This window comes from Molossus molossus, unplaced genomic scaffold (assembly GCF_014108415.1).
Source record: "Molossus molossus isolate mMolMol1 unplaced genomic scaffold, mMolMol1.p scaffold_m16_p_10, whole genome shotgun sequence".
Lineage (NCBI taxonomy): Eukaryota > Metazoa > Chordata > Mammalia > Chiroptera > Molossidae > Molossus > Molossus molossus.
The window spans coordinates 28,675,517-28,701,002 of NW_023425345.1; the positions used below are offsets into that span (position 1 = coordinate 28,675,517).

Consider the following 25,486-nt stretch of genomic DNA (forward strand, 5'->3'; position numbering starts at 1 on the left):
TTCCTCATGATTATAACAGCTCTGTCCCCAGATCAGTTGAAATTATTCTATATTTTTCCCATATATGTAAACAAAAGAGTAGAGGACGGTCTTTTTACAGTTTTCCTTTAAAAGGTGTCTTCATAAGACTGCTGGACTCTAATGCTTCTGCCTTTTGAAAGTTTTATTATTACTCTTAATGAATTTCTTTTCTTTATTCTCCAATTCTACTGAGTCACTTTTTTTTTGGCATAGAATAAAACTACAATTCTAATTACCTTGTCTTTTATCTAGCAACTCTGCCAAATGTTCTTATTAATTCTTGAGTTGTCCCAATTATCTGCAAAAAAAACCCCACAAAAAAACACCCCACCTCTTTTTATTATATTATACTGATTACTTTATTTTCTTATCCTGTTACATCAGCTAGAAAAACCTTTAAAACAACATTGAATAAAAGTGACAATAGTGGATATCCCTGGCTTTTTCCTGCTTTTAATGGAAATGATTCTGTCAGTATTTAACTGTTTTATATATTTGCTATTCAGCTTCAGTAAATATTCTTAATCATATTTAACTGGCTTCTTATTTCTTCTTATCTGGAAGTTTTACAGTGGCAGCTGATTTTATTAATTGGCTTTTTGGTACACATGACGATAGCCATGGTGTTTCCTCCTTTAGTTTGATAATGTAATGATTTGGGTTGAATCATGTCTTGGTGTTCATTCCTTGCAGTCTAGCAATAATCTTACCTGTTCCTGTGTATTATCCATTTTATACATTTTAAAAAGTTGTTAAAACCTTTTAAGTTTTTATATCTGTATTTATAAATAAAACTAGTTTCTAGCCCTGGCCGGTTTGGCTCAGCGGTTAGAGCGTCGGCCTGCGGTCCAGAGAGACCCGGGTTCGGTTCCCGCTAAGGGCATGTACCTCGGTTGCAGTTTGTCCCCGGCCCTGGTCGGTTGTGCGGGTGGCAACCACTCGATGTGTCCCTTTCATGTCGATGTTTCTCTCTCTCTCTCTGTTCCTCTCTCTCCCTCCCACTCTACCTGAACAAAAAATGGAAAAATGTCCTCGGCTGAGGGAAAAAAAGCCAAAAAACTAGTTTCTATATATTTTATATGATCATTATCAGGTTAAAGTACTATATCAGAGTTACATTAATTTTATACATGCTGAGTTAATAGATGTTTTGAGCTTGAGTGTCCTGTGTACCATTCAACTACAGATGCTAAGGCTGCTAGATACACACACTTATGTTTGGAGGAGAGAAAAGCACTGGGGATCGAGATTTAAAGGCCATCACAATAAGAGCAGCAATTAACACCATGAAGACATAATATCTCCTAGAAAAAAGAAGTATACCTCAATAAGATCAGTGTTCCTGGGGTACTATCCTTCACTCTTTTAAGTGTCTGATGGGGATGAGACACCCAGAAAAGAATCTGAACTGTGTAGAATGGTCATAGCATTCGAGATACTGGGAAGCTTTTAGAAAAGAGTAACCAACCCTTGAAAGAGAAAATAAACTATATGATCCCTGAGAAAACGTCCAGTGGTTTTAGCACTTAGATATCAGGGAGAGAAATGTCAGTAGAATGGTTAGACACTGAAGCCAGATCACAAGTGGAAGAGAAGCCAATGAAGCTAAGAAAGTAAGGATGAGGATATGAGGGTAGGTTATTCTTTAAAAAATATGAGCAACAAAGGAGTTGAATAATACCAACATATATTTGAGGGATAAAGATTTTTTTTTCCAGGACGGAGAAGTCTTGCATATACTAATATTTGAGGTCAAGAGTTCATAGAAAAGGAGATATAAAATACCAAAGAAAAAGGAGATACCTAAAAAAAGACGACTCACAGGACACTGAAGGGAATGGAGCCAAGGACAGATAATTAGCCCTAAAAGGAACACACACGAGAGGAAAGAAATTAAAGATAAATGGAAAAGTAGATGCAATGTAAATAGTGTTGAGGCTGATTCAATCAAAACGGATGGCTTCAGCTTTGATGGAGGCAGCTAGGGCATCTGCTAAGAAGAGACAGAACAACTATCCAAAGAAAGGGCCTCCAGGGGGGCTTTAAATATTCGGTAGCGCTGTTTAAGGTCGTGGATGAGGATGGCTAGGTACAAATAACTGGTTCCACCCTTGAAGCCGGGTGAGGGGAGAAACCCATTATTTGTGGGAGCCTCAGTCTGTATTTCATTTGATTGTTTCCAGCAATACTCAACTACATTGCAGGAGTAGAAAAGAGGGAGTGGTAGGTATAGCCTCCCAAGTTGACAGACTAGAGCCCTGGTGAACACTGAGACAAAAAAGGACAGACAGTGATAAGAGGATGGACGCGGGACGCGAAGGATCAGCAGGTGGCCTCATGCTGGGCGGGGAAGGACAGCAGCTTTATAGATTTGACCAAATTAGGAGAATAAGACATAACGGAAGGCTGAATATCTGAATTAACAAACGGTTGCAATGTAATCTCGACAGGTTGATATGCTGACGCTGGAATCATTTTCTTTAAGGAGCTGTATGTGGTCCTGGGAACGGAAGGCTGACACTGGGAAGAGGGGCAACAAGATAGGGCAAGGTTTTGGATGGATCAGCTACAAGCCTTTTAAAACCTCCTAGAATTGTGGGTGGCAAGGAGAAATGACAGGAGTGAGAAAGGTAGTGTAGCTAGATTAGAAGAGTTTTATTGGTGGGTGCATTTCTGTTAGTGAGTGGAGAGTCGTGTGTGTCCAAGAGAATGCTCGCTCCTCCTCTTGGCCTCCTAGGGTGTGGGATTTACAAGGGTTAGCTGCCCCTGCTGACCGCTGAAAGGGAAAGGACAGGTTTCAGCTAAAGCAATGGGTGAAACTCAGTTAAGACAATGTTTTGATGGAAAACGTATCTTGTCCAAAGACCGTGAGCATAGGAAGGATTATTAACAATGACATGAGGGGTTCCAGAGGACCCAATGGAAAAGTGCTGAGTCAAAGTAACAGTAATGAGAACTATCCAGAGCATGAGAAAAGCAATGAAAATGAGAGAGGATTCAAAACGAACACTGGAGGGTCAAGGGCTGGTGGTGGAGCAGAGGACCTCAAATGTCTTAACTGTAGGGTAGTGAGGATTCCCCTAAGTATCTTGCTTAAACCCAAGGAAATTGTAATAATCATGAGGTTCAATTCAAGACAAGGCAAAACAGTTCTTTCTTCGGGACCTGCCCCAACCTCACAGAGCAGTGAGCTCTCCATGGTAGTTCCCTTCATTGTACATCACTCATTTCCATTTTTAAAATGATTTCATTCCAGCAATTTCGAAATCTTCCCAGAGATTTTTGAAGCAGGGATAGAACTAGCATATGTGGGATGAAAGACAGAGATTCCCTTCTTCAAGAATTCAGAATGCTAGTACACATTTTCACATACTTCAGCCAATGGTATAGACTGAGGAGTCTGGTCAGATATTTGAAACTATAATTCTACAGTTCTGATTCAGGGTTTACATATGAGTGGCTTACATGCCACATTAGAATTAATTGTCAATATCTCATTTAAAAATCCAGAAAAAAGTCTAGATCATCCAGAGGGATCAGCAATACCAGTCTCATATTCCCCCGTCTGCTGAAATGAAGTCACTGCTGGTCCCTTTCAATGGGACAGGCGAGCCCCAGTTCAGGACATGGTTTTACCTGCCTGGACCCTGGAACCTGGAGGCATTGGAGTGTGTAACTGCCTTCTTAGCCCTGAGTGAGATATTCAACTTATTTTATTTATATCCAAGTATCACTGTAGAAAAAAACAAGTTATTGATTACTAGCTCATGAAATAAAGATTTATATTAAAATAATAGATTAACATTATGATAAAGAATCACATGACAATAAGGATGAAAATTAAAGAACATACAAGTTATATCTGCTACAATCTTCATCCTACATACAGTAAGTTCAAGTACTTTTCCAAATAGCATTCAAATTCACCCATATTTTATATGTAATACCTAGACTAGAGAATTAATTTAATTAATTTAATTTTATCCTCCCTTTCCCAAGTTCCTTTCAATGAGCTATCTGAGCACGTCTCATGTGCTCCCGCCTGTATTTTTTCTCCATCACTGTTCTCTCATTCCGACTATTTAAACTATCTCATCTCAGAAATTTCAAAAATCACCCTCAGATGAAATAAATAGCTTGAGATATCATAATATAGTAAAATATGGGTAAGAGAATACAAAAGTCTGGAGAATATATTAATATATCATGCTGCTGTTAAAAAAGAAAGTGAATTTGGAGTTGAGCTCCCTAGGAGACAAAGAAGAGAACATGTAAACAAATACATGATGCAAAGCCCTGAGAAAAACACCATTTAATCTCTTTTTGTCCCAGAAACTTTCCTTATTCTAACATCTGGAGGAAATTTCAACAGTGAGTCTGTATGACATTGCATCTGACACAGTAAACAAAGTTCACAACAGTATCCCCAAGACATTGAATTTTTTTGCAGTTGTTTATTAAAATATTTTTCAACACAAGCTAACGGTAAAACCCTGATGTGCAATTCTTTGCAAAATTTTGAGAAGCCAAAACAATAGGGTCAAGGTCAAGTGCATAGCTCTCTCGAGTGATCCAAGGATAAATTTAAAACTCTCAGAAGAAATAACTTAACATCCAGTATCCTGTAATTCACCATAAATACTATTGCCTTCAAATAACTTTTTTAAAATAAGCATTGAAAAGCGTCATTTTAAGTTGTACTTTTTGGTAAAAACAGACTGAGGAGATGCCATGGAATGATCAAGTCCACATATGAAATGAATGAAGAGCTACCACGAGAAGAGCTGAGGTCCATGCTCTTCCTCAGTAAACATTTCTGGGTCTGCTCCAACACACAGCCGAGTCACAGAGGCCCTGGAGGGTGTGTCTGGACAAATTTCACAATCATGCATTACCTTCCATGTTCATAGAAAGAAATCTGTTGTATAATATTGTCAGGTTCAGGTCAACTGAATTCTGGAGGACATCTACAAAGACACTGCATTTCATCTCTGGACATCCTTTCTTCGCAGGATCGTTGCCTCCCAAGGCCCATCCTAGGGTATGGCAATAAGACTATCCCATCAGGGTAGAAAATGTAAGATACAATCTTTTGATTCTCGATAGCAGTAGACATTTTTTTTTTCTATTCCTCTGATCCCCGAGTTAAGCTCCTTGAAGCTCAGATTATTTATTGTATTACTTTTGTAACCTTTCTCCCAAAGGAACATGCAATCCATACACAGTTGGCATCAAATATTACTGGATGGCAGATTTGTTTTTAAAATGGAAAAATTAGATAATACATCTCATCTAAATTCATGGAATTTTCTCTCCTAATAATAGAGCCATGTGATAGCTTAAAAACACATGCGTTATCATCATTCAGTAGCAGTTTATTCATTAGAACATTCTGTACTCTTCTGAAATCCAATATATCTCATCTCATCTCCTATTTGGTTATTTTCCTTTTCAAAAGGTCTTGTTACAAATCTAATGCATTTAACTACCAAACTATGCCCACACGGGTACTTGGACAATTGCTTATATTTTAAATTGTAGTAACTATGGGTGCTGCTGACCTGTCAATCTCAAATATATCTATAAACTACACACACAAAAATGAAATGAACAAAGTGATTCAGATTAACCAGCTCTGACTACACACTGTAAGAAAATCACTGGGTGTGCCTGGGATCCAATGCTAATAATTTGTTACGCACAGCAGTGTTACAGCTTCCTAAATGGCAAGTAACTGTTTAAAAATTCCAAAGCATTCTTAAAATGTTTCACTTAAACATTTCTGCAATAAAATCTTATTGAACTGTTGCTTTCATTAATTTTCTACAGACTAGAGAGCAAGAAATTCAAGTTCGATTATTTTTTCTTTTAACTTTGCCTACTACCAGCAAATAAACTGTGCCTCTTTTTTAAATAAACCCCTGGCCTTGAGTTTTGGCCCCTTAATAGTAGCCTACATGGTTGACTGCCCTTGGTGTTAAATTTTCTTAAATTGTATTTCTGTCAGTGTATCATTTTTTTAAGCAATGGACCCTATAATAGCAAGCACTGGTCTGTCAGGAGTGCATTTTAACAGCACGACACAAGTATTTTTCACTACGGGAGACAAACAATGATATGTATTACATGCAGTAAACACTGCCTTTGGTACATAGGGTTCTTTCTCTCTTAGCATTTATCTGTCCAAAATCTCACTGTGTCCAAAATAGGGGTTGTGGGGGAGGGAGAAACTCTACCTCATATTAATGTTGCCAGGGGCTATAGTATAGCATTGGAAAGAGTCCACATCCATTGCCACACTTTTCTGAAAGCAAGCTTTGATTTAATATTAAATGAACAGAGCATGGCATACTAGCTCATGTTTAGAAAGTCCTTTTCTTTTAGACAACTATCCCATCTCAATTTTACAACTCTTTTCCCAGCTATTGGTCTTTCCACCACCCCCTTTTTGTTCAAAAGCACCACTACCAAGTAACTTTCAATTAAGCCTAAAAAGGCTATTAAGTAATAATAGCACTCTCCATATTGGGGGTGCACAAATCCCATGGATGCTTAAACAGTTCCTAGAATTTCTAGTTCTATTTATTTTATATCTTATCCTTTCAAATGTTGTTTTTCTACTTAAAAAAATGTACAGTGTAGTATTTATGATCAATAAGTATATGTTTAAATTAAAGGTGCATACTTAACTTTCTTTAGAAAAAAAGTTATGTAATCAAAATGTTCAGAGAACACTGTGAAAAAGGATTATCAGTTAAAAGATATTGGCATTCAGTTGTCCTTGGCACCTGAGGAAAAAGATACAAAAATCAAGACCATAAAGGAAACCTCGAGCAAGCTGAAATTTTACATATAATTCTACCCTATGGGATATTAAACATAATGCTTTACAAGGCCATAGAACTCGCACATGCTAAAATGTGGAGAGCGTGGGCATATATTTCAGAAAACTACCACCTCAGTTACAAAGAAAATGGCATATTCAATAATTCCTCAAAAGACTCAAATTAATATACTATAGCCTTAATTTAACAGCCCATTTCAGATTGCAATAATCTCCACTGTTAAATATTTTGTCCTATATGGCTTCAGGTGCACAGGGTATTTAGGCATTTCTTCATCTATCTTCTTTGTAGATGAGAAGTTGGTGGAGATCTTATTATAGTAATAGCCTTTCATATTCTTGATTATCATTCTTAAACCTCATCTTAATTTGTTTCTTTCATTTTATCCTCATGCTTAATTTTCAAATGATCTTATCTTCATAACTCAGTGCTATTATTTGTTCATCATAAGAGAAGGTCACATTGTAGTCTTAGCCAGTGCGTTCAATTCTTTCCCTAGGGTATTTCACTGACACCCCCTGACAAGTCTATGAATGAGTCCATTATTAGTCCTATTTACAGATCAGTAAACTGAGGCTTCGGGAGGTTGTGTAACTTGCCTAGTAATACACGGTTGAGATGTAGCAGAACTGGGTAGACTTCAATTCTAGACTCTTCACCATAATGCTACTCAACATGCCTCTAAAACCTAGGGGTTAAATCTAGCCTCACCTGGTTTGGGAGAACTGGACTTTTGTTCTTTATATAAAGTGATATTCAGAGAAGGTAAAAACCAGCAGATAGATGAATGCATCATAATAGTAATATATGACTTATCTGCCATTAATGATAGATGGTGGAAGTAAGGGCAACACCTATATGGTGGAATAATGAGAAACACACAGTGAAATAATTTAAAATACACTGTGATGTGTTAAAATGAATGTAGAATAAGCTTGTGATTTAGGATCACAGTAAACAACAGAGTTGTGGTGAAAATGAAAATCTCCATTTACTACTCTTCAAAGGAAAATAAAAAAATATTATATAAATTTCAATTTCTTCAAAATGAATAACTTATTTTCAGGTCGCTACAGAAATCCAGTTAATGGAAAAGACAAAGCATTTAACAGCTTTAGTCAAATATGCATGTGATCCCTTCAATAACTACCATTGACAAGATTATTAAAAAACCAAGCAAACTATTGCTCAGAATCAAGCAAAATTTCCTTAAAATCAAGATTACACTGATCTACTTTGGAAGGTGGGAATCACAAAATGGTTAGGAATATAGGTCTTCACCTTAACCAGGACAAAATGGCAGTTACAACAGATGCCCCATCTGCTAGAAAGCACAAGAGGGCTGCTAGAAATGATAACAGGAAAGAGCATGCAGATGTGCAGGGTGCAGCAGGAATTAAGACTTGGAAGGTCATTTGGCCACCACCTCCTGGTTTGCTGAAAAAATATGTTCCCCATTTCTTTGTGTTTGGAGCCTAGAGGGCTACCATGTTGAACACTCACCCATTCACATGGGGCTGCTTTCCAAGGTTCCAGGCACATTAACCCAGCAACTCCGCCTACACTTGTGATACATCCCAGCCCATTCATAAACATAAATACAGGCTCAAATACTTTGATTTGTATTTAAATTATTACTTAACTTTTTTAATTAAACTTTTTTTTCTTTATTGATTTTAGAGAGATAGGAAAGAAGAGGGAGAGATAGAAACATCGATGAGAGAGGACATTGAATGGCTGCCTCCTGCTTGCCCCCCCCCCCCACTGGGGATCAGGCCCACAACCTGGTCATGTACCCTGACCAGGAATCAAACCGGCAACCTCTTGGTGCACGGGTCGATGCTCAACCACTGAGCCACACAGGCGAGGCATTAACTTTTTAAATTTTTAAAAGTATAGACCATTTGTACAAATTCCACTCTTACAAATAAGAATGCACGTTCATCTTTTAGTTTTAAAGATTAATGCTTAGCTCTTCTTGGTGTGAAACTGAAATTAGTGAGCTAAGGTTAGGTTAGGGGTAAGAAACAGATGTATCAACAGAATATTTATGTAATAATTGTCTCAGCAAGGATGTGACTAAATACATTGTTTTAAATGGCAATATGTCTTTGATGTACTTTCTCTCAATGCTGGATTTGAAACATTTATTATAATTAGAGCAAATTTGTTATCTTAAATATTTTGCATTAGAAAATAATTAAATAAAACTCAGCTTGATTTAAACGATAATGGAAAAATTCACCCTTCAGACTTAGAATAACTGATGTTTCCACTTTAAAAGTAGAACATTGTCAGCTTTAGAAAAAAATACACATCTTTGCAAGTTTTATTGCCTATGTATTCAAAAAATATCAATTACATGACAGTTTGAGAAAATCTTTGGCCAAGCTATTGCTCTGATTCATGCCATGTTGACAGGCCTACCTCACCAAGATGGGCATTCCTTTGCATTTCCCATTGCAATAGAATATGTAAAAACAGTTCATTAACCGTTTTAACAGATGTATGTAGATGTGTCCACTGAAATTCAAACATACAGTTATACCATCACCTGTGAATTAGCAACAGACAGTCAAATGACCAAATCCTATTTGGGATCCATGTTTCATAACTATAAACGAAACAGGGTCATCATGGGGTCATATAAAAAGGCATTAAAAAAAACACTATCAGTAAATAATACATGAAAAATAATCCCATTCAATTTTGCAGATGAGTTCTGTAATCCCAAAGGGAATTCAGTCCACAATAGCCAAATTGAATAAACTTCACAGCAGTTCTCAAATGGAAGTAGTCATTCCTACTATCCACAAAGAATTGTTTCCAGGACCCCTGTGGATACCAAAATTCAAAGATGCTCAAGTCTCTTAAAACGACATGAAACAAAACATACAGTAGGCCCTTGACATCCACAAATTCCCAACCATGGACTGAAAATACCATTTTTAATCCTTAACTGGTTGAAGCCACAGATGCAAAACCTGTGGATATGAAAGGCTAACTGCATTACCACCTCCTTAGAGGACATATAGCAACACATAGGGGCGTTTTAGGTTGTAAAGCAACGGGGGATACCATAGGACCACATCGTGGCTGCTCTCACTCTAACCGTACTAGCATCCTTGATATTCCTCAAACACATCAGACACACTCCTAATCCAGGCCTTTGTACTGGCTGTTCCCTGCGCCCGGAATGTCCTCTTATACAACCTGGCGGCTAGCTCGTTCACTTTCCTTGGGTCTCTGCTCGAGTCACATCTCAACAGGGCTGTCCTTGTGTCCCCTATTTAGCTTTCAAATCCTTCTCTTTCCATTCCTGCCTTTCCCTCTCTCTCCCTCCCCCCCCCACCCCACACACATACACACATACACACACGTCAATATGAATTCTGCAAACTTCTTCTACTGCTCTATTTTTCCTGTAGTGTTTGTCATCTCCCAATGTACTCAGTACTTATTTTGTTGATAATCTGCTTCCTTCAACTAGGATATAAGCTTTAAAGGGGGCAGAGGTATTTCTGTGTTTTATTCAGTGCTGGATCCAGGGTTTTGACTAAATGATTTGGTTTTAAAACTGTTAGAGAGAGAGAAAAACATGTGGTCATAAATATAAACGCCAGTAGTACTCACTCATCGAGGATGCACTGCGAAAGGAAGGGATTCTTGTAGCTTAGAGCATAGAGACTCATATTTGCCGAATGGGAAAATGGGGCCCAAGGATGCCAAGCGTTTTGTGAGGGATGTTAAATGCACCTCTGTTGATAGTTTAGCAATATCGGTGATAAGACATGAAACAATACAAAGAGTGTGGAAGTTACAGAGCTAACTCTGTCTTACTCTGCACCCAAAATATAACTATGAAGCTTGCAGCTCAGCCTTTATAACGGGACTACTGGCTTACAAAAAGATTTTTGCAGAGCTTAAGTGTTACTTATTATTTATAACCTCTGTTCTTAAAAATTTTTTTTCTAATCTCTCTTTAGTATACCTTTTCTCATTCTTATTATATTGGCTCCATGGGCCAAATTAGACTAAAACGTTTTATCTATTTTCCTTAGTTACTTAACAACAGTGATGACTACATCGGTTGTAGAAAATGCAGAAAATAACTTGCCTTTAAATTCTGCCCAGATTTCCCAGACTGACTCCATTATTCTTTATGTAGTAAAATATTAATAACTTTATATATGAATAAAATCAATTCAGAATATAACTATATTTATTGTTTGTAGGAATAAAGTTTTGGCACTCAAATATTTGTTAACTAACTAGTTTCATTTTTAAACTGTTAGAAAGATAGCAAAACATGTGCTCATAAAAATAAACACCAATGGTACCCACTTATCAAGCACATGCTGTGGAAGGAAGGGATTTTTGTAGCTCAGAACATTTCTCTCTCTCTTTTTTTTTTCCTAATAAAAAGCCACAGAAAATACTAGTTTATAAATTTCAAGGCAATTCAGTAACTTATGATTCCTTTCTATCTTCCAAAGCACAAATTATCCTTCTCTCCGTGAATATTTACATGCAATACTTACAGGCTTTAAAATTATGTTCACAGTATAGTTGAACTTCTCACCTGTAAAATACAAATAAACCTGGCCATTGAAACTAATACTCCTATTTAATGCTAGAAGTTGTGATTGCTTTTTCCATTTGTCTCTCCAGCTGCTGACTCCATCCACCCAAGCAAAGGAATGGGTACTAATCACCCATCTTACGCAATCTAACCTGAGCTGTTGGTCAGTATATTTTAATCGAGCAGTTGATAAACACAATATAATCATCGAGCTCAATGCCATCGGGTATTTTAAAGAGTAACAGTTTTGACTGCTATTTTTGGAGAATTGTGAGCAATCTATCAAAGGACATTACTTAAGACGTTTCAAAATCTTTTAAAAACAAGAAAAAGAATAATACAACTGCAAAAATCGTAAGCCTCTCTGTTAGAATTGCTATAAGAGAAATGGTATTATGCCAAAAGTTTTAGAAAATAAGAATAAGCTAGCAAAGTTGAAAGTTTGTTATTTACCCTTGAAGTTGCTTGTTGGGATCCGATGGCATAAATGAGATGGGAATATTTTTGTTCTGTGGTATTAAGATGAGCACTACATGTTAGCATTAGCACATTTTAGGAGGTATCCTGCCCCCTTACTAGCTCTTGTCATATTTGATATTTTTGTTTATTAAAAAGGACTTTCTGTTTTTATTAATAGGATGGGTTTAACGTGGACAAAGCATTACTGCATTAGTAATAACAATTTTACTTAAATATGGCTTTGGTATACTTCTCTGCAAATAATCTTTGAATTCCTAAGAGTCTTTTATTTTCCCAGTAGCCCAGTTTGGAGAGTTTTTAATATTAAATTGAATCATAACAACACACGCTGGTTAGAGTCTAACTTAATACATTAAGCTTAATGTTAATTTCCCAACTTCAAATCAGGGATCTGACTATTCCAAGACGATTATTTATCTCAAGTGTGTGTGTGTGTGTTTTAAACTAGTGAAGTCCACAGCTAGAGATTTTTGCATTACAAATAAATAACAATATGGAGGGAAAGAATTCAGCAAAATATTTAGAATATTTATATAACTACAAAATAATATTTTGTTGAGGAGAAAAAGGTCCATCAGGAACTTTTCATAATATAGACAGAAAGAAAAAATATCACAGTGACTCCACAGGTGACTGACATGAGTAGTAGTTTGCTAATATAATAAATATGTTTGATGAATAGAATAAAAGGGTAGGCTTAGGTTTTAAATCCTTCAGAGAAAAGTTATCCATCAATAGCGATAAGGGTAAAAAACAGCTTAATAAGCAAAAGAAATTGTTTTAAAGTAAGAAATAAAAATCTAACTGCCACATTTCTTGCTTCATAATGTACATTTCCACTTCAAACTCTACTTCTTATAAACACCCTGAAAAGGGAAATGTATGGTTAATCATCTAAACGAGTATGTCACGATGGTAGAAACAGAAATAGAACAGACAGTATCAAACTCCGCAGAAGCCGAGAAAACCAGAACTGGGTGATAAAAATCACAGGGGAATAAATGTAGGCATTCTATAGAATTATAAAACATGTCTTTCCTCTTAGAATGGGGAACACCCTGTACAAACAAGTCATTGCTGTAGTTTACAACAGTAAGAAATTAGCAGGTGTCAAATATCTGAATGTTACAAGTTTCGAAGCCTGCAAACTATAGAGATCTGGTCAAAGTCAACTGTGACAGAAGTGAACGTTCATTCTGAGGTTACAGAGATTGTAGGAGCTGAAGGTGCCGCTTGCATATAAATACCTACACACTAAATGCTTAACAAGGGGGAATTCCACATATCAGTAGGAGTCATCGCTTATACAAACCGATTCAGAAAATTTAAAAAACACACAAAAATGCGTTTTAAAAGAAACATGGCTACTGCAAAGGCTGTTTTAAAAAATATCTGGTCAGTTGAACAGAAAAAAAATTCATTTTATTTCTACATCCCTTGTTTTTAAGATCTTTTCCTGTACTTAGCAATTCATATATTTTAACATTCATTGATAAAAGTGAGAGATGTTTGGTAATTTTTTTTTTGAAAGATAGATTGAGGTTACAGAACATGATTTTGAATACTAGAAGACATTCTCATTGGAGATGGAAAATATTTTCTAACCAAATACCAAAATAAGATTTCAATGCCTCACGGTCGTAATGAAGGAAAATACAATGGTCGTTTAGGTTGGTGCAATTCTTTTAGGCTGTGTAATTTTTATGGGAGGCAGAAAACTGAACTACATAATACATTTCTACAAAGCATAAATTCATCAAAACCATTTACAAAATTACTACTTTCAGCATATTTTAAAAATGAGATTCCTTAATAAATTATGTTTATGCAGTCAAAACAGCATTAAAATGTATTATTGGTCACTTAATGGAAGTTAATGGTGAATTTATAAATGAAGCTCTGGCTTACTTTGATATACTCTAAGAGCAACCAAAAATAGATATTCTTTTCCAGAGTTCTATGTATTTATAAAGTGCAAAATAAGCAATTTTAGCAATTCGCAAATGTAGGTCTTCCAGATGCATTTAATCCTAAGTATACTTGTAGAAACAGAATATTTTTCTGCTAAATCAGGTATGTCTAACTTATCCATCTTATGTGTAAAAACTATCCTGACTGAAGTATTCCATACTTTATAAAAAGATAAAAACCGGCAAAGATATAGAAAGTGTGAAATATTTTTAATATTCTTGGTGGGGGTGGATTTTTTAGTAAAAACATCTCAAATCTGTCCAAAAAAAGAAAACAAAAAGCCACAAAGCTGAAATAACTGTTAAGTAATCACTCACGGAAAGAGGATGAATCATAGATTTAAAGACAGAAAGATATTGGAGTTACATTTACAAATAAGAAATTCTCTGTGTAGATGAAATATTTGAAAGGGATTATTGCAAAGAAGTGGACAGAGGACGTCTGGTGTGAATCCACCATTTTTTCCTAAAGTGAGGGGCCCTCTCCCAGAGCATTTTACAAAACAAAACTGTCACTCCTGATTCATACTGGTCCATGAACGGTATAGGTCTAAAATACTTTAAATAGAATTTCATAATGCTTTACTATAACAAACAGAAAAATGGACTAAAAATTACAACTTTTATAAAGCTATAAATATGGTAAGATAATTTGCAAGAAATAGAACTTTTTAACAGACCATAGAGTCGAATACACTGATATGTCAAAATATTTCATAACACTAAGATTAACTTAGACATTTAAATATGGCAAAAGTTATGACTATAATAAAGTGCTAAGAAAGCTTCAATGAAGCTTGTAGAGAAGAAAAATGTTTATATGGAAGGACTTCTATTCCACATACAAGCTTACATTTTTAGAATTTAAAATAAAAGTTATTTTTCAAATAACAATAATTCACTGCTTTCCGGGAAAGATAGTTTCAACTGCCTAATATTAAAAAGATGACAATGATGGAAAAAAATGAACACTTTATTCAACCTTAGAAAACATTGTGCAATAAAGTTGTCAGATAAAATAAAATGAACAACATAGTCATGTTTTCTTTTAAAGCCTTAATTATTTACTAATATTAATTTAACCTTATATAGAAATGTAGAGGCACCAGGTTTGATCAGTATGAAATAAAGTTATAGCTAGATTAACACTAGCTACAGTGCTACTAGATTAATGTAGCATTCGACTTTGATCTTTTATTTTAAAGTTATTATATCATTATATGAAAGCATTAATTTGTAGTAAGCACAGCAAATTAAAATCATTTTTGTTAATTGGCTACTCTGGTGGAGCATGAAGCACCCCTCTTTCTCAGTAGTTTCATTTTAGAGAAATCATCCTCACATATAAAAATAGCAAATTGAATTACAATTTATATGACATTTTCAGCTTCTCATATAGGGAAAGCTTTAAGTAGCTTCCTATGGCACATATCACAGCAAAGAACTTTGAATACATTCTCTGGTAAGACACAATTCATAGAGATACAAGATACAGCCTTATATTGACTTAATGTTTAAAATATACCACAAGTAAGAAGTTTTAGGCTTAGCAAAAAAAAGAAGCAAAAACTTGAGTGATAAATTTTGATATCCTTTGCTGCCTCCAAGTTGAAAAGTATTTTGTTATTTTTCCTGGTTCTGACTTCTTAACACTTGCCACAAAAATCTTAATTCTAAAACCCTGATTATATATGAACTACTTTATTCATGTTTTCCAAACTGAAATAAAGATGATAGTTTGGCAGTGTTTCGAGCCCTATAAATACCATTACTAAAACTTTGCTATTTTTATAAAATGATTGTTAATCTACTTTAGTCAGTCTATTCATTTTAAGCTCCGGTTCAAGGTACAAAAAGATGCTTCCATTTTAATTAGTCATAAGCTCATCTTTTAATAATAAAATGTTATAAATGTGTTGGATACCTTTTAACAGATACCTTTCAACGTCTTGACATATAAATATTGATGGGCAGACTGACTTTGACTTCATAGTTTAAGTCAGAAAGCGTTTTAATAGAGGAGGTTTTGAAAGTGAACCCTCCTGTTCCTTTTATGTAATGACAGAAAAAGCAGAGAACAATCCTACAAACTGGCAAATTCTCTCCCATCGCATTCATGCATTCTGTATTCTACAGAAGAACAAAGTACATCAGCTCTGTTACAGAAAGTGAACTGTTCAGATTTGAAACTCAGCACATAAACTGTAAAATCTTTCCTTTTTCTTAAGTATAGCTAATTGTGCCGCAAAGGAGAAAAATATCTGAGAGATATCAAATTTACCACAATCAGAGTTCTTAGAACCAATAAGAAAATATCTTATCATTTAAATTCTTGTATTTATCATTCAAAGAACTTGTAAAAACAGGTCATCACTATCCTTGCTCCAACTAATGCAAAATAAAATATTAGAACTTCAAGAATCATTGTTCAGAATTAAAAATGTCTCTCTTATTGCTTGTTTGGTGGTTGTTTTTTTGGAGGGGAGTGATTAGGAAGTTAAATACAATTGTCAAAAATAGGTCATTTTATAGATATGAAAAAAGTATCTAGCCCAAGATAATACATATAACAAATAATTTACTAGTAAACTATTGTTTTCCTTTATTCATTTTCCATATTCTTCCTTTGATATTGCCAGTGACTTAGAGAAATATAAACCTGTAAGTTATTTATGGCTTGTTTGGTGCTTCAAATTACTTATATAATATCCAAAGCCCAAAAACAAAACTGAGCCATTTTAATGGGATTTAAATGGTTAAGCACTGGGTATGCAGAGTCCAGAAAAGAAATGAGCAGAACTAGGAGGAAACAGCCACCAAATACCACTTGTTCACGGTCCTGTTGCAAATATCTTAATGTTATTAAATGATTAGGTAATAACAATTTTAGGTAAACTTCCCTTTTTCGGTTAGTTATTTCATCCATTACCTTAAAGTATGCCTTTCACACAGCAGGCATTCAATAAACCTTTCAAAGAAATTAATTTGTAAATAATATTTGTTGGATTGTACTAGCCCATTTGACAAACAGAATCAGATTATTTTAAGGTGCCAATCAGAGACATATGCTATTGAACATCCACACAGTTTCACCGAGCTACATTCTTTCCACATAAAACCAAATACCACATCTGTGGTGTAACCTACAACACATAACGCAGTATTTTGACTCACATACCAATTTCTTATTCACTTCTGCAAATTTCAAGTGTTGATGAATTACCAGTTGCCAAAGAAATCACATTATATACAACAAACCTTCAGTTTAAATAAGGGATAAGCTTGCTGTTAACAACTTAGTTGGAAATGTTAACAACCTTTAGGCTGTTAACATAACAACTAGCCATTAATGTGGTAATGACCAATTTAAGAGGAAACTGTACTTTGAGAAATGAATATATTGGCAATCAGGACCAGGGTTTATATTTGAAAGAGCATATGTTTCCAAAAATAAGTTAACAGCCTTAAAAGTTTGAGCTTGTCAGAAATTAAAGGTTATATTACAAATAGCAACATATGGACTCTTTAGAGATAGATAAGAATTTCTGACATGAAAACTTCTTTGAAAATTCCCTTTAACAAAACACTTACTTGAGATGTCAACTAGCAATTACATATCATATTTTATTACCATAAAAAAGAATAAAATAAAACAAGTCCAGGTTTACTTTTTTGCTCACTATTATATTGACAACTGCAAAACAACTTCACTTAAGACACAGGTATTTCATTGACAAATTTATATTTTTTGATTTAAAAATCCAGATATTTTCAAAGAGTTTCTTTAAATTTAATTTCATTCTGTTTTTATTGCTTATTATGACACCTTAACCTTGCCAGACTATGTAAAATTCTTGTTTTGCAACTGTTGTTACATCAATCCACTTGAGATACTATATTTGCAAACAAAAGTAAAAGTCAGAAAGAGTTAAACAACAACAACAAACAAACACGGCTTATTGGTTAACAAAGATAAAGTGAAACTAAAAGCCATGTTGCCATTAAAGGCCAAATAAATGCTCTATGTAGAAATGAGGCTGTAATTCACATGAACAGAGGAGAAAATTTCATTTCAAAGAGAAAAGTTCAATGACCGCAGTTGTAAAAGAATTCACGCAGTAAGTTAATTCTGGTTAGTTGTGCCACCACGAGGGAAGTCCTGGCTATAGTCACTTCCCTTTGTTGGTACCTTGCATGTCTTCTGAGCACAAGAATGCAGAGAAAGAGTAACAAGTGGCTAGAATCAGTCAGGAGGCTGTCAGATGAGCCAGTCCTAAGAAGGGAATGACTAGAATTTGAAAAACAGAACTGGATTCCCCTTCTTCTAACTATCAACAATCAATGTATTTTTATATATCAAGATTAATTCAGACTGAAAAATAACTGAATTATATAGTAAGAAGCACTAAATTTCCTAGAAAGTACCTCCCAAAATGACCAATATGGCTAAGGAGTTACCATCGACTGATAAATTTATGTCATAAGGGGGAAAACATTCAAAATAAATCTCAATGTTAGACTAGAAAAATGATTAATTATATCAAACATGAACACCCAAATGATGCCATATATCATTTCTCTAATTTGATAGATTCTACTTTATTACTATAAGTCATTTGCAGCTGAATCTAGTCACAAGGTTCCCCGGAAAGCAAAATAATTGTTCTTAAACAGAAGTTCACGTGTTGAGTACCAAATGCTGGGAAACAAGTTAAGTTAGCTCCATGGCTTCATGAGCAAGAACCTCTGCCTTGGCCTGAACCTGTTCAGATGCATGCACCGAGGAGACTGGTTGTCATTTCCCCACAACGATGCAGATCCTTACTTAGTTAATTTCCACAGAACCACTGGCAAGTGTGAGCTGGTGATGCTCAGTGATATCTTGCGATGATCACTTGGAATGCCAAGGGGGAAAGATGTATTCACACTTTGGGAAAGTTTTCAAAATTAGATAACATATATACTAATAAATACCAAGTGAGAATTTCACATGCATTTTCTCTGACAACTCTGAAACAGAAAGATAGGTAAATATTATGTGTTATGCTCAGCCCACCTTGTCGCTTATGGCCTAATAAAAAATTTATATGCTATATGCTCATTTCTACCAAATATGTCCTTGACATGAACTGGCAGCTTCAATGTAGGCAGTCCAATAACCTATCCCTAAATATGAGCAACCAGGCAAGCCACACGGAAACACTTCAGACACTGTGCATTTTTGGCCATTGTTTAAGCTATAGGTTGCTCAACAGGCACCTGGCAACATTTTGAAGGCTGACAGGTCAACATCTTTCAGGAATATAGGCTGGTAGTGAGGAAACGAAACAAACAAACAAAAATACACTTACAAAAATATTTTAAAAGGAATCCAGTCATCACTGGTGTGCAAGGATAATTCCTACCTCAGATAGTCTCTGCGACAAAGGATAAGATTAGCTTTAGTGTACAGGGTGGAGCCCACCTCTCCCAATCGACAGTCGCAGCAAGCACACTTCAGGCAGTCTTCATGCCAGTATTTGTCCAGTGCCTTTAGAAGATACCGGTCCTTGATCTTTCGGTTGCAGCCAGCACAACCTTTCGGCTTGGTGTCTGGCTGGACTGAGAGCATTTGTATACCTAAAAGAAGGCACAAACAGAAAAAAGAGAGAGAGCTGGGACTACAAGAAAGAATCAAAAGGTGTCAAAGACCTCAAACTAGTTCAATATTTAATATTGCCTTGTTCAAGGAGTGTGAGACTTTCTTTTCTTGGGCCGTACTATAAAAATCAAACTAAATTCTGGAAATAAAAAGGCTCCAACTTTATAAAGTCCTTAATAAATCATTTCTAAAGTCATACATATGAAGTGGTGAAAGTAATGAATTCATGGTGTACACAGTAAAATGACATGGTGTATGTGAAGTTAAACAACATTAAATAATTTTAGCAAAACCTTTCTTTACACAGAGCGGTTTCCTTCAGGGATAAAATGTGAGTAAATGGCTAACAGTCTTAAAAGAAAGCTATTTAACAAACTGGTCCACGCAGATTGTATAAGTCAAAATTGAAGGTTTTTTATTGATTAAAAAATTTCACTTAATATGTGCCTGATGATGGAAGGAGAGGGCACCCACATGGGATTACACTATCCTTACTGAGCAATAAAGATGCTTAAGTTAAGTACACAGTACAGTCACCCCTAAAGTTCACCAATCCTATATTACTTGTTTGCATCCAAATACTTCCTTCTGTGCCCTTGCTATTTCAAAGCATTCATCATGTTAAAATAAAAAAAGTGCATTTATACTCACAAGCATCATTCAGTGCCTCTATTCATGGCAGATTACCTAACTATATACTACTACATACTCCTATTATAAAACTAAAGTATAGGATTATGTAATGCATTGCCATTAACATGCACTTATTTGTTTTATAGAAGAAAAAAATAACAGACGGCAAAGTCTAAATATATATATAAAATTATACAAACAAAGATTAATGTATTATATATAGCACATATATAATGTTATACTAAACACAGGAACATTTCTATATTTTGGAGATATTTTTCCATCATGAATAAGGAGTCTAGCTGGGTTCTATGGATTTCACAACTTGACTAAAATTTGAAAGAATATTCACCTGAGTTTCCTCTTTCCTAAGTGTCAAACACCCAGCTTTAGTAAAACAAACAAACTCTGAACCAACTATTCAGAGCTTCATATTTATCGAACAACTCATTTACAGCACAGTAAAGTACCGCAGACATCCATCAATTCCAAAGTCCCTCATTTTACAAATTATGATGCAGAGGCTCAAGAGAAGTTAAGGGACTCACCCAAAGCTAATAGCTAAGCACTAGACTAGGTGGCCTTCCCACAGTCCAGAGATCCCATTGCTACATCATGCTTTCTCTCTTAGGCATAAAGTTTTAAACTTGGACACAGAAGGATAAAAAACACCAAATGTGCATGTACCTAAAACAGTCCCAAGAAAAGAAATGCCAAGCTGTAATCTTGAGCATTTTGTGTGTTTCCCTCCTCCAAAATAGTTAAACCTTCTTCAGTTTCCTCCGATGCCCTCTGACGAAGACTTCGCTTCTATTGCCTTCACTATCTTTTTCTTTTTTTAATCACACTGATAAGAGACATCAAGGCACTGTACCCTCGCAGAGGGATAACTTTTCTAGCTACAAATAATACATGAATTGCATCTAATACCGTTAAGATGTTGAACTTTCATTAGAAAACAACTTCTCTGGTTAGAGTAATGGAGTAGGCAAAGGCATGGAAGACAGCCGGGTGGCTGTTCTTTCTCCATGATATGCATAGCTGTGGTCTCCGGAGCTGCAAACTGGCAGCTGGGTTTGAACAGAAGAGCAGGTGGTATTCCTATAGCCTGCTTTCTGTTCCTTTTCTTTGAAGAAGCTAAGGGTCTAGTGTAGATTAATCATAACCCTTGATAGCTCTGCTAAATCTCACTCGCTAAAACTTCTAACAAATGAAGTTTCTTTGATCAGAACTAGTTACTGTCTTCTAGCAAGGTTCCACGAGGAATGAATCTCATTAATTATAGTTCAGATCATACCCTAGTGCCTCTTTACCATATACCTAGGGGGAGGGAGAAATTTTGATTTACTAAGTGACATTCTGGATTTCATTACTGACAACATCTAGAGATATGTTATGAGTGGCTATTCTAATTACCCAATTTATAAGGCTATTATTTTTATATCACAAGGCTAAATTTATTTTGTGAAAATCCTTCTTGGTTGTAACTAAGCTATATTTCCAAGTTGCGTTACTACCATCAAGCCTGGAAGGTCAGCTATCTTTATTCAAAATGCTTTGCAACCAAGACAGAGAATACCAACATTTGGCACAAGCAACACTACCCTGCTTGTCTCCACAAAATGTTTTTGTTGTGTTGACATTTTAATTTAGCACTCAGAGGCCAATTAATATTTGAAACTCTTGCATTCTGTTTGGCCTTGGGCGGAAAAGGAGTTTGATATTTTACACTCCATTCCGGTGCCTTCTTTTAGAGAACATCCCCACATTTCTCTTGAAAAGGAAATCTTTTCAATACTATGCAATTTCCCCAGTTGTAGAAAAAGAACTATTTTGTAGTCACCACTTTGCCATGAACCTTAAAAGCATAAAGCAGTCAGCAGCCTCCTCACACTAGCCAGAGAACAGGTCTGGGTAGAGTTATGTGTTTGGAGCTGAGAAACATTTCACAAGTTGCTCATAGCACATCAGGACTCATAACTAGTTTAAGATTGGCATGTAAATTGTTCTGAGGGAAATTCTTATTGCCTCTGAGACCCTGCCATTCTGAGTTATTTGACAGTTTAAGAGAAATCATAATTAAAAAAAAGACATAAATAATAGCCTGTGCAGTGTGGTGTGCAGAAATAAGTAGAGCCATTTCATTTAAACTCTGGTGAGCTTTTAATTGCCTGGATTGCATTGTGAGGCGGCCTAACGGTTGATTGCCTCCATTATGTTCCCTTGTTCTGTGCCATTCATCCGAGCAGTCTCAGCTTCAGTAGTTAACACAACAAAGTAACCACAACTCCACAACACACAGGGGTTTAAAAAAATAATCATAATAAAAGATTTGCAGCACTTAGACACAGTCTTTTATATTTTTGGACTAACTGCACATAGTGAATGGAAAACATTTTGTCCCCGTCGGAAGATTCACAGAGAACAATCTGGGAGAAGGAATTGTTAGAGGGAATACATAAAGGGGGTTGGCAGAGATGAGGTGCCTCAGGAAGATGCTAAAATGGGAATGCAGGTTCTGCAGCTGGGAGCAGTGACACAGATTAAAAGAATTTGGCCAACACAGCCATTCGATTGCCAAGAGGTACCAAACAAAAGATTTTCTCTCCTCCTGCCCATCTTCATCCTCTCCCAGCCCTCAGCCCCGATTGGAGAACTGGATTGGGCCTAAAAGCTTGTTTCTCTCTGTTCACTGGCCCAGAGCATCCCTACAGGCTGCAGCCCCCTAAGGGACAACAATGCAAATAGATGTCCCTAGATCTCAGGCGCTGGAGCTGCTTAACTCTGTTCTGCCCCTTCAACTCGCCCCCCTCCCCATCTTTCCACCACCCCCTCCCCTTTTTGAGCAATGGAGCTGGGAACCAATTTGATTCCCTTTTTCTCCAATGCAGCTGCAAGGCTCAGAGATACTGACATTTTTCCACTCTTATCAGTTTAATTACAGTTACCATGGCAGCAAAGTGCTAGTGCTTGGCAAAGGCCAACAAGAGATTTGCAAGACTGAGTTCAATTTTGATGCAGCTCACATGCAAAATAAAAAAAAAAAAAAAAAATAAGAAACATACATACACTCTAACAAAGAATCCCTTGCGGAGTTATGCTCCAGCCTTTTGTGGTTGTGTCTTTGCATCCACACAGGGATGATTTGCAAAGAATGTAGCAGTATTTGTTGCACCTAGCCAAATTAATTGGTTTAAGCAGCAGTCTTTCAAAGCAGTTACAACAATAATATTTTGGATCTTTTACAAAGACACAAAAGCAGCCGAAGAGCAGGGAGGCTTTTGAGCAGCCAAGAGTGCCGAGCGCCGGCAAAGTGCATCCATGATAGATTGTAACCTTACCAAAACTTTTCTCCTTTTTCTGCATGAGTTGATTTAGGCGTGCCTGAGTTGCAGCGGCTTCGCATGGAGCACCAAACCCAAAGGTAGATGTGGAAAGGGGTCTCCTTATTTAGCTCAAGTGTGGACCTGGTGCGCAGCCTACACTGCTGAGGACCGACTATTGTGAAGCCACTTTGGGAGCGGGTCGGAGTGGCGGCAGGGGGTGGGGGAAGGGACGAGTGCGGCCAGACGAGACGCGGCGCACACACAGAGCCCCTCGCAGTGTGGCAGTGTGCAAAATGATGGCGAATGACAAAGCCACATGCTTCCCTAACTCTGCCCGTAATCCTAAAATCCCAGCGGCCCCCTTTAGCTTTGTGGTAACAAATGGATTTGATTAAACTGTCACATGCAGCGTTAGCATAGCATATCATGTTCAATATGAAAAAGATCATAAATCTGAGTTGTATTTCATAACAGCTATCCGGGAAGTCCCCCGTAAAACTGTGCTGCCATCAGTTTGAATCGGAACCTATTAGGACATAGGCACCTGGTTCCACTGAATCTTGCTCTTCTGGCCACTTGTCCCCAACCACCCCCTCCTTCCTAAACAGTCACTTTTCCATTTTGTGAAAACCACATCGAGTTATAGCAGAGTGGGGAGAGGAAGAAGTGTCACCAAGAACCCAAAGATTGTAATTTCAACTCTTGGGGTTGAGGGTTCATGAATTCCTGCAAGTAAGGAGAAGAGGGCTCCGGAACCCATCTAAGACTGAATTCCGTGCCAAAGGGCCGGGCCAGAGCGAACGCGTCCTAATGCCAAACTCTCCCTGCCCCTCTGTCCCCGGGAGTCAGGGGTGTGGAAATGCTGCAATTCAGCGTGAACTTTGACTATTAGCCACTCGAGTCGTACTTGAAACGTTCCGCGCCGCAGCCGCTCTCCCTCTTCCCAACCACATCTTCCGCTTGCATTTCATGTCTCATCATAAAAATAATGAAGCCTCACATGATTTAAACAAAACCGTCTCAGCAGAGCTGCAGCCCGAGCGAAAGTTGCAGTGCGGAGCTGGGCTGCAGCTCCAGTTTATGCCTCATTAGGAGGCTCGGGGAAGAAAAAAAAATACCCACATCCACACACGCACGCGCGCACCCGCAGACACACACACCGCAAATAAGCCGACGCGTGTGTACACAGTTGCTGCACTTACCTTCTCAATTAAGCGATACAGGGGGAGGCGGTTCAGAAAGCACAGTGGCTGCTTTGTAGCGCTTCTCCTTGGGAAAGGTCAAAAAGAAGCATTGTTTGAAAAAAAAAAAAAAAAAGAGGGGGAGGGAATCTCTATTTTTTAAGTTTAAAATAATGAGGTCCTCAAGGATCCGCCAAGTAATGGTGTTGACCGCATCTGAGCCACAGGTGTCCTCCTTTTAGGCAACTGCAGTCCGAGGCTGTCTCTCTCCGTCCAGGCTCGAGACAACTTACCCCAGCAGCACGCAAGGAGCTGAGCTGAAGGAAGCCCGGCTCTCAGCTGCAAAATGCAATCCCTTCCCAGCCAGACATAATATAGCCAAAGAAAAGGTCACTCAGTTATTACTGAGCCGGCGGAGCCCAGGCTGCGCTTGTCAAGACCACAGAGAAGCAGCTCCCTTCCGATTTAAGACTATTTACCTCTCACCCCCACCCCTCCCCTCTCCTTTCCTTCTCTCCCTCCCTCTCTCGCTGGCTCCCTCGCTCGCTGGCTCTCCTGTGCCTGTTCTGCAGCTCAGTCAAGTACAGCCGCCCTCGGAAAGTGCAAAGCAGCCGCGAGACAGATCGGGCTTTGTTGCTAATTTCCCAGGGTGAAAATTTACAAGCCTGCGAGCGCAGTCGGCACAGCCACATGCATATGCTACTCACAAACGCTGGGGACGACCCCGCGCACAAAAAGTGACCTCTGCAGGAGTCGACTCAGGATGGACCCTACCTCCAGGACCGGTCCAAAAGAAGTCCTGGGAAA

At 37.1% G+C, this 25,486-nt stretch overlaps 1 protein-coding gene across 4 annotated transcripts in view; it reads right to left on the minus strand.

Annotated features, from left to right (window-relative positions):
- LMO3 (LIM domain only 3) overlaps nucleotides 1-25,486 on the minus strand; it is a 54,884-nt gene that overhangs the window by 28,210 nt on the left and 1,188 nt on the right. The window contains exons 1-2 of one of the 4 annotated variants that reach the window (XM_036252468.1): nucleotides 24,406-24,603; nucleotides 19,304-19,517 (exon numbers count right to left, since the gene is read on the minus strand). In XM_036252468.1, the coding sequence (XP_036108361.1) occupies nucleotides 19,304-19,517; nucleotides 24,406-24,469 (278 nt within the window). In that variant the 5' untranslated portion in view covers nucleotides 24,470-24,603. Of the gene's footprint in view, nucleotides 1-19,303; nucleotides 19,518-23,513; nucleotides 23,539-24,405; nucleotides 24,604-24,700; nucleotides 25,121-25,486 lie in introns of those variants that run through there. The other 3 variants (XM_036252470.1, XM_036252471.1, XM_036252469.1) reach the window with 3 other exon arrangements.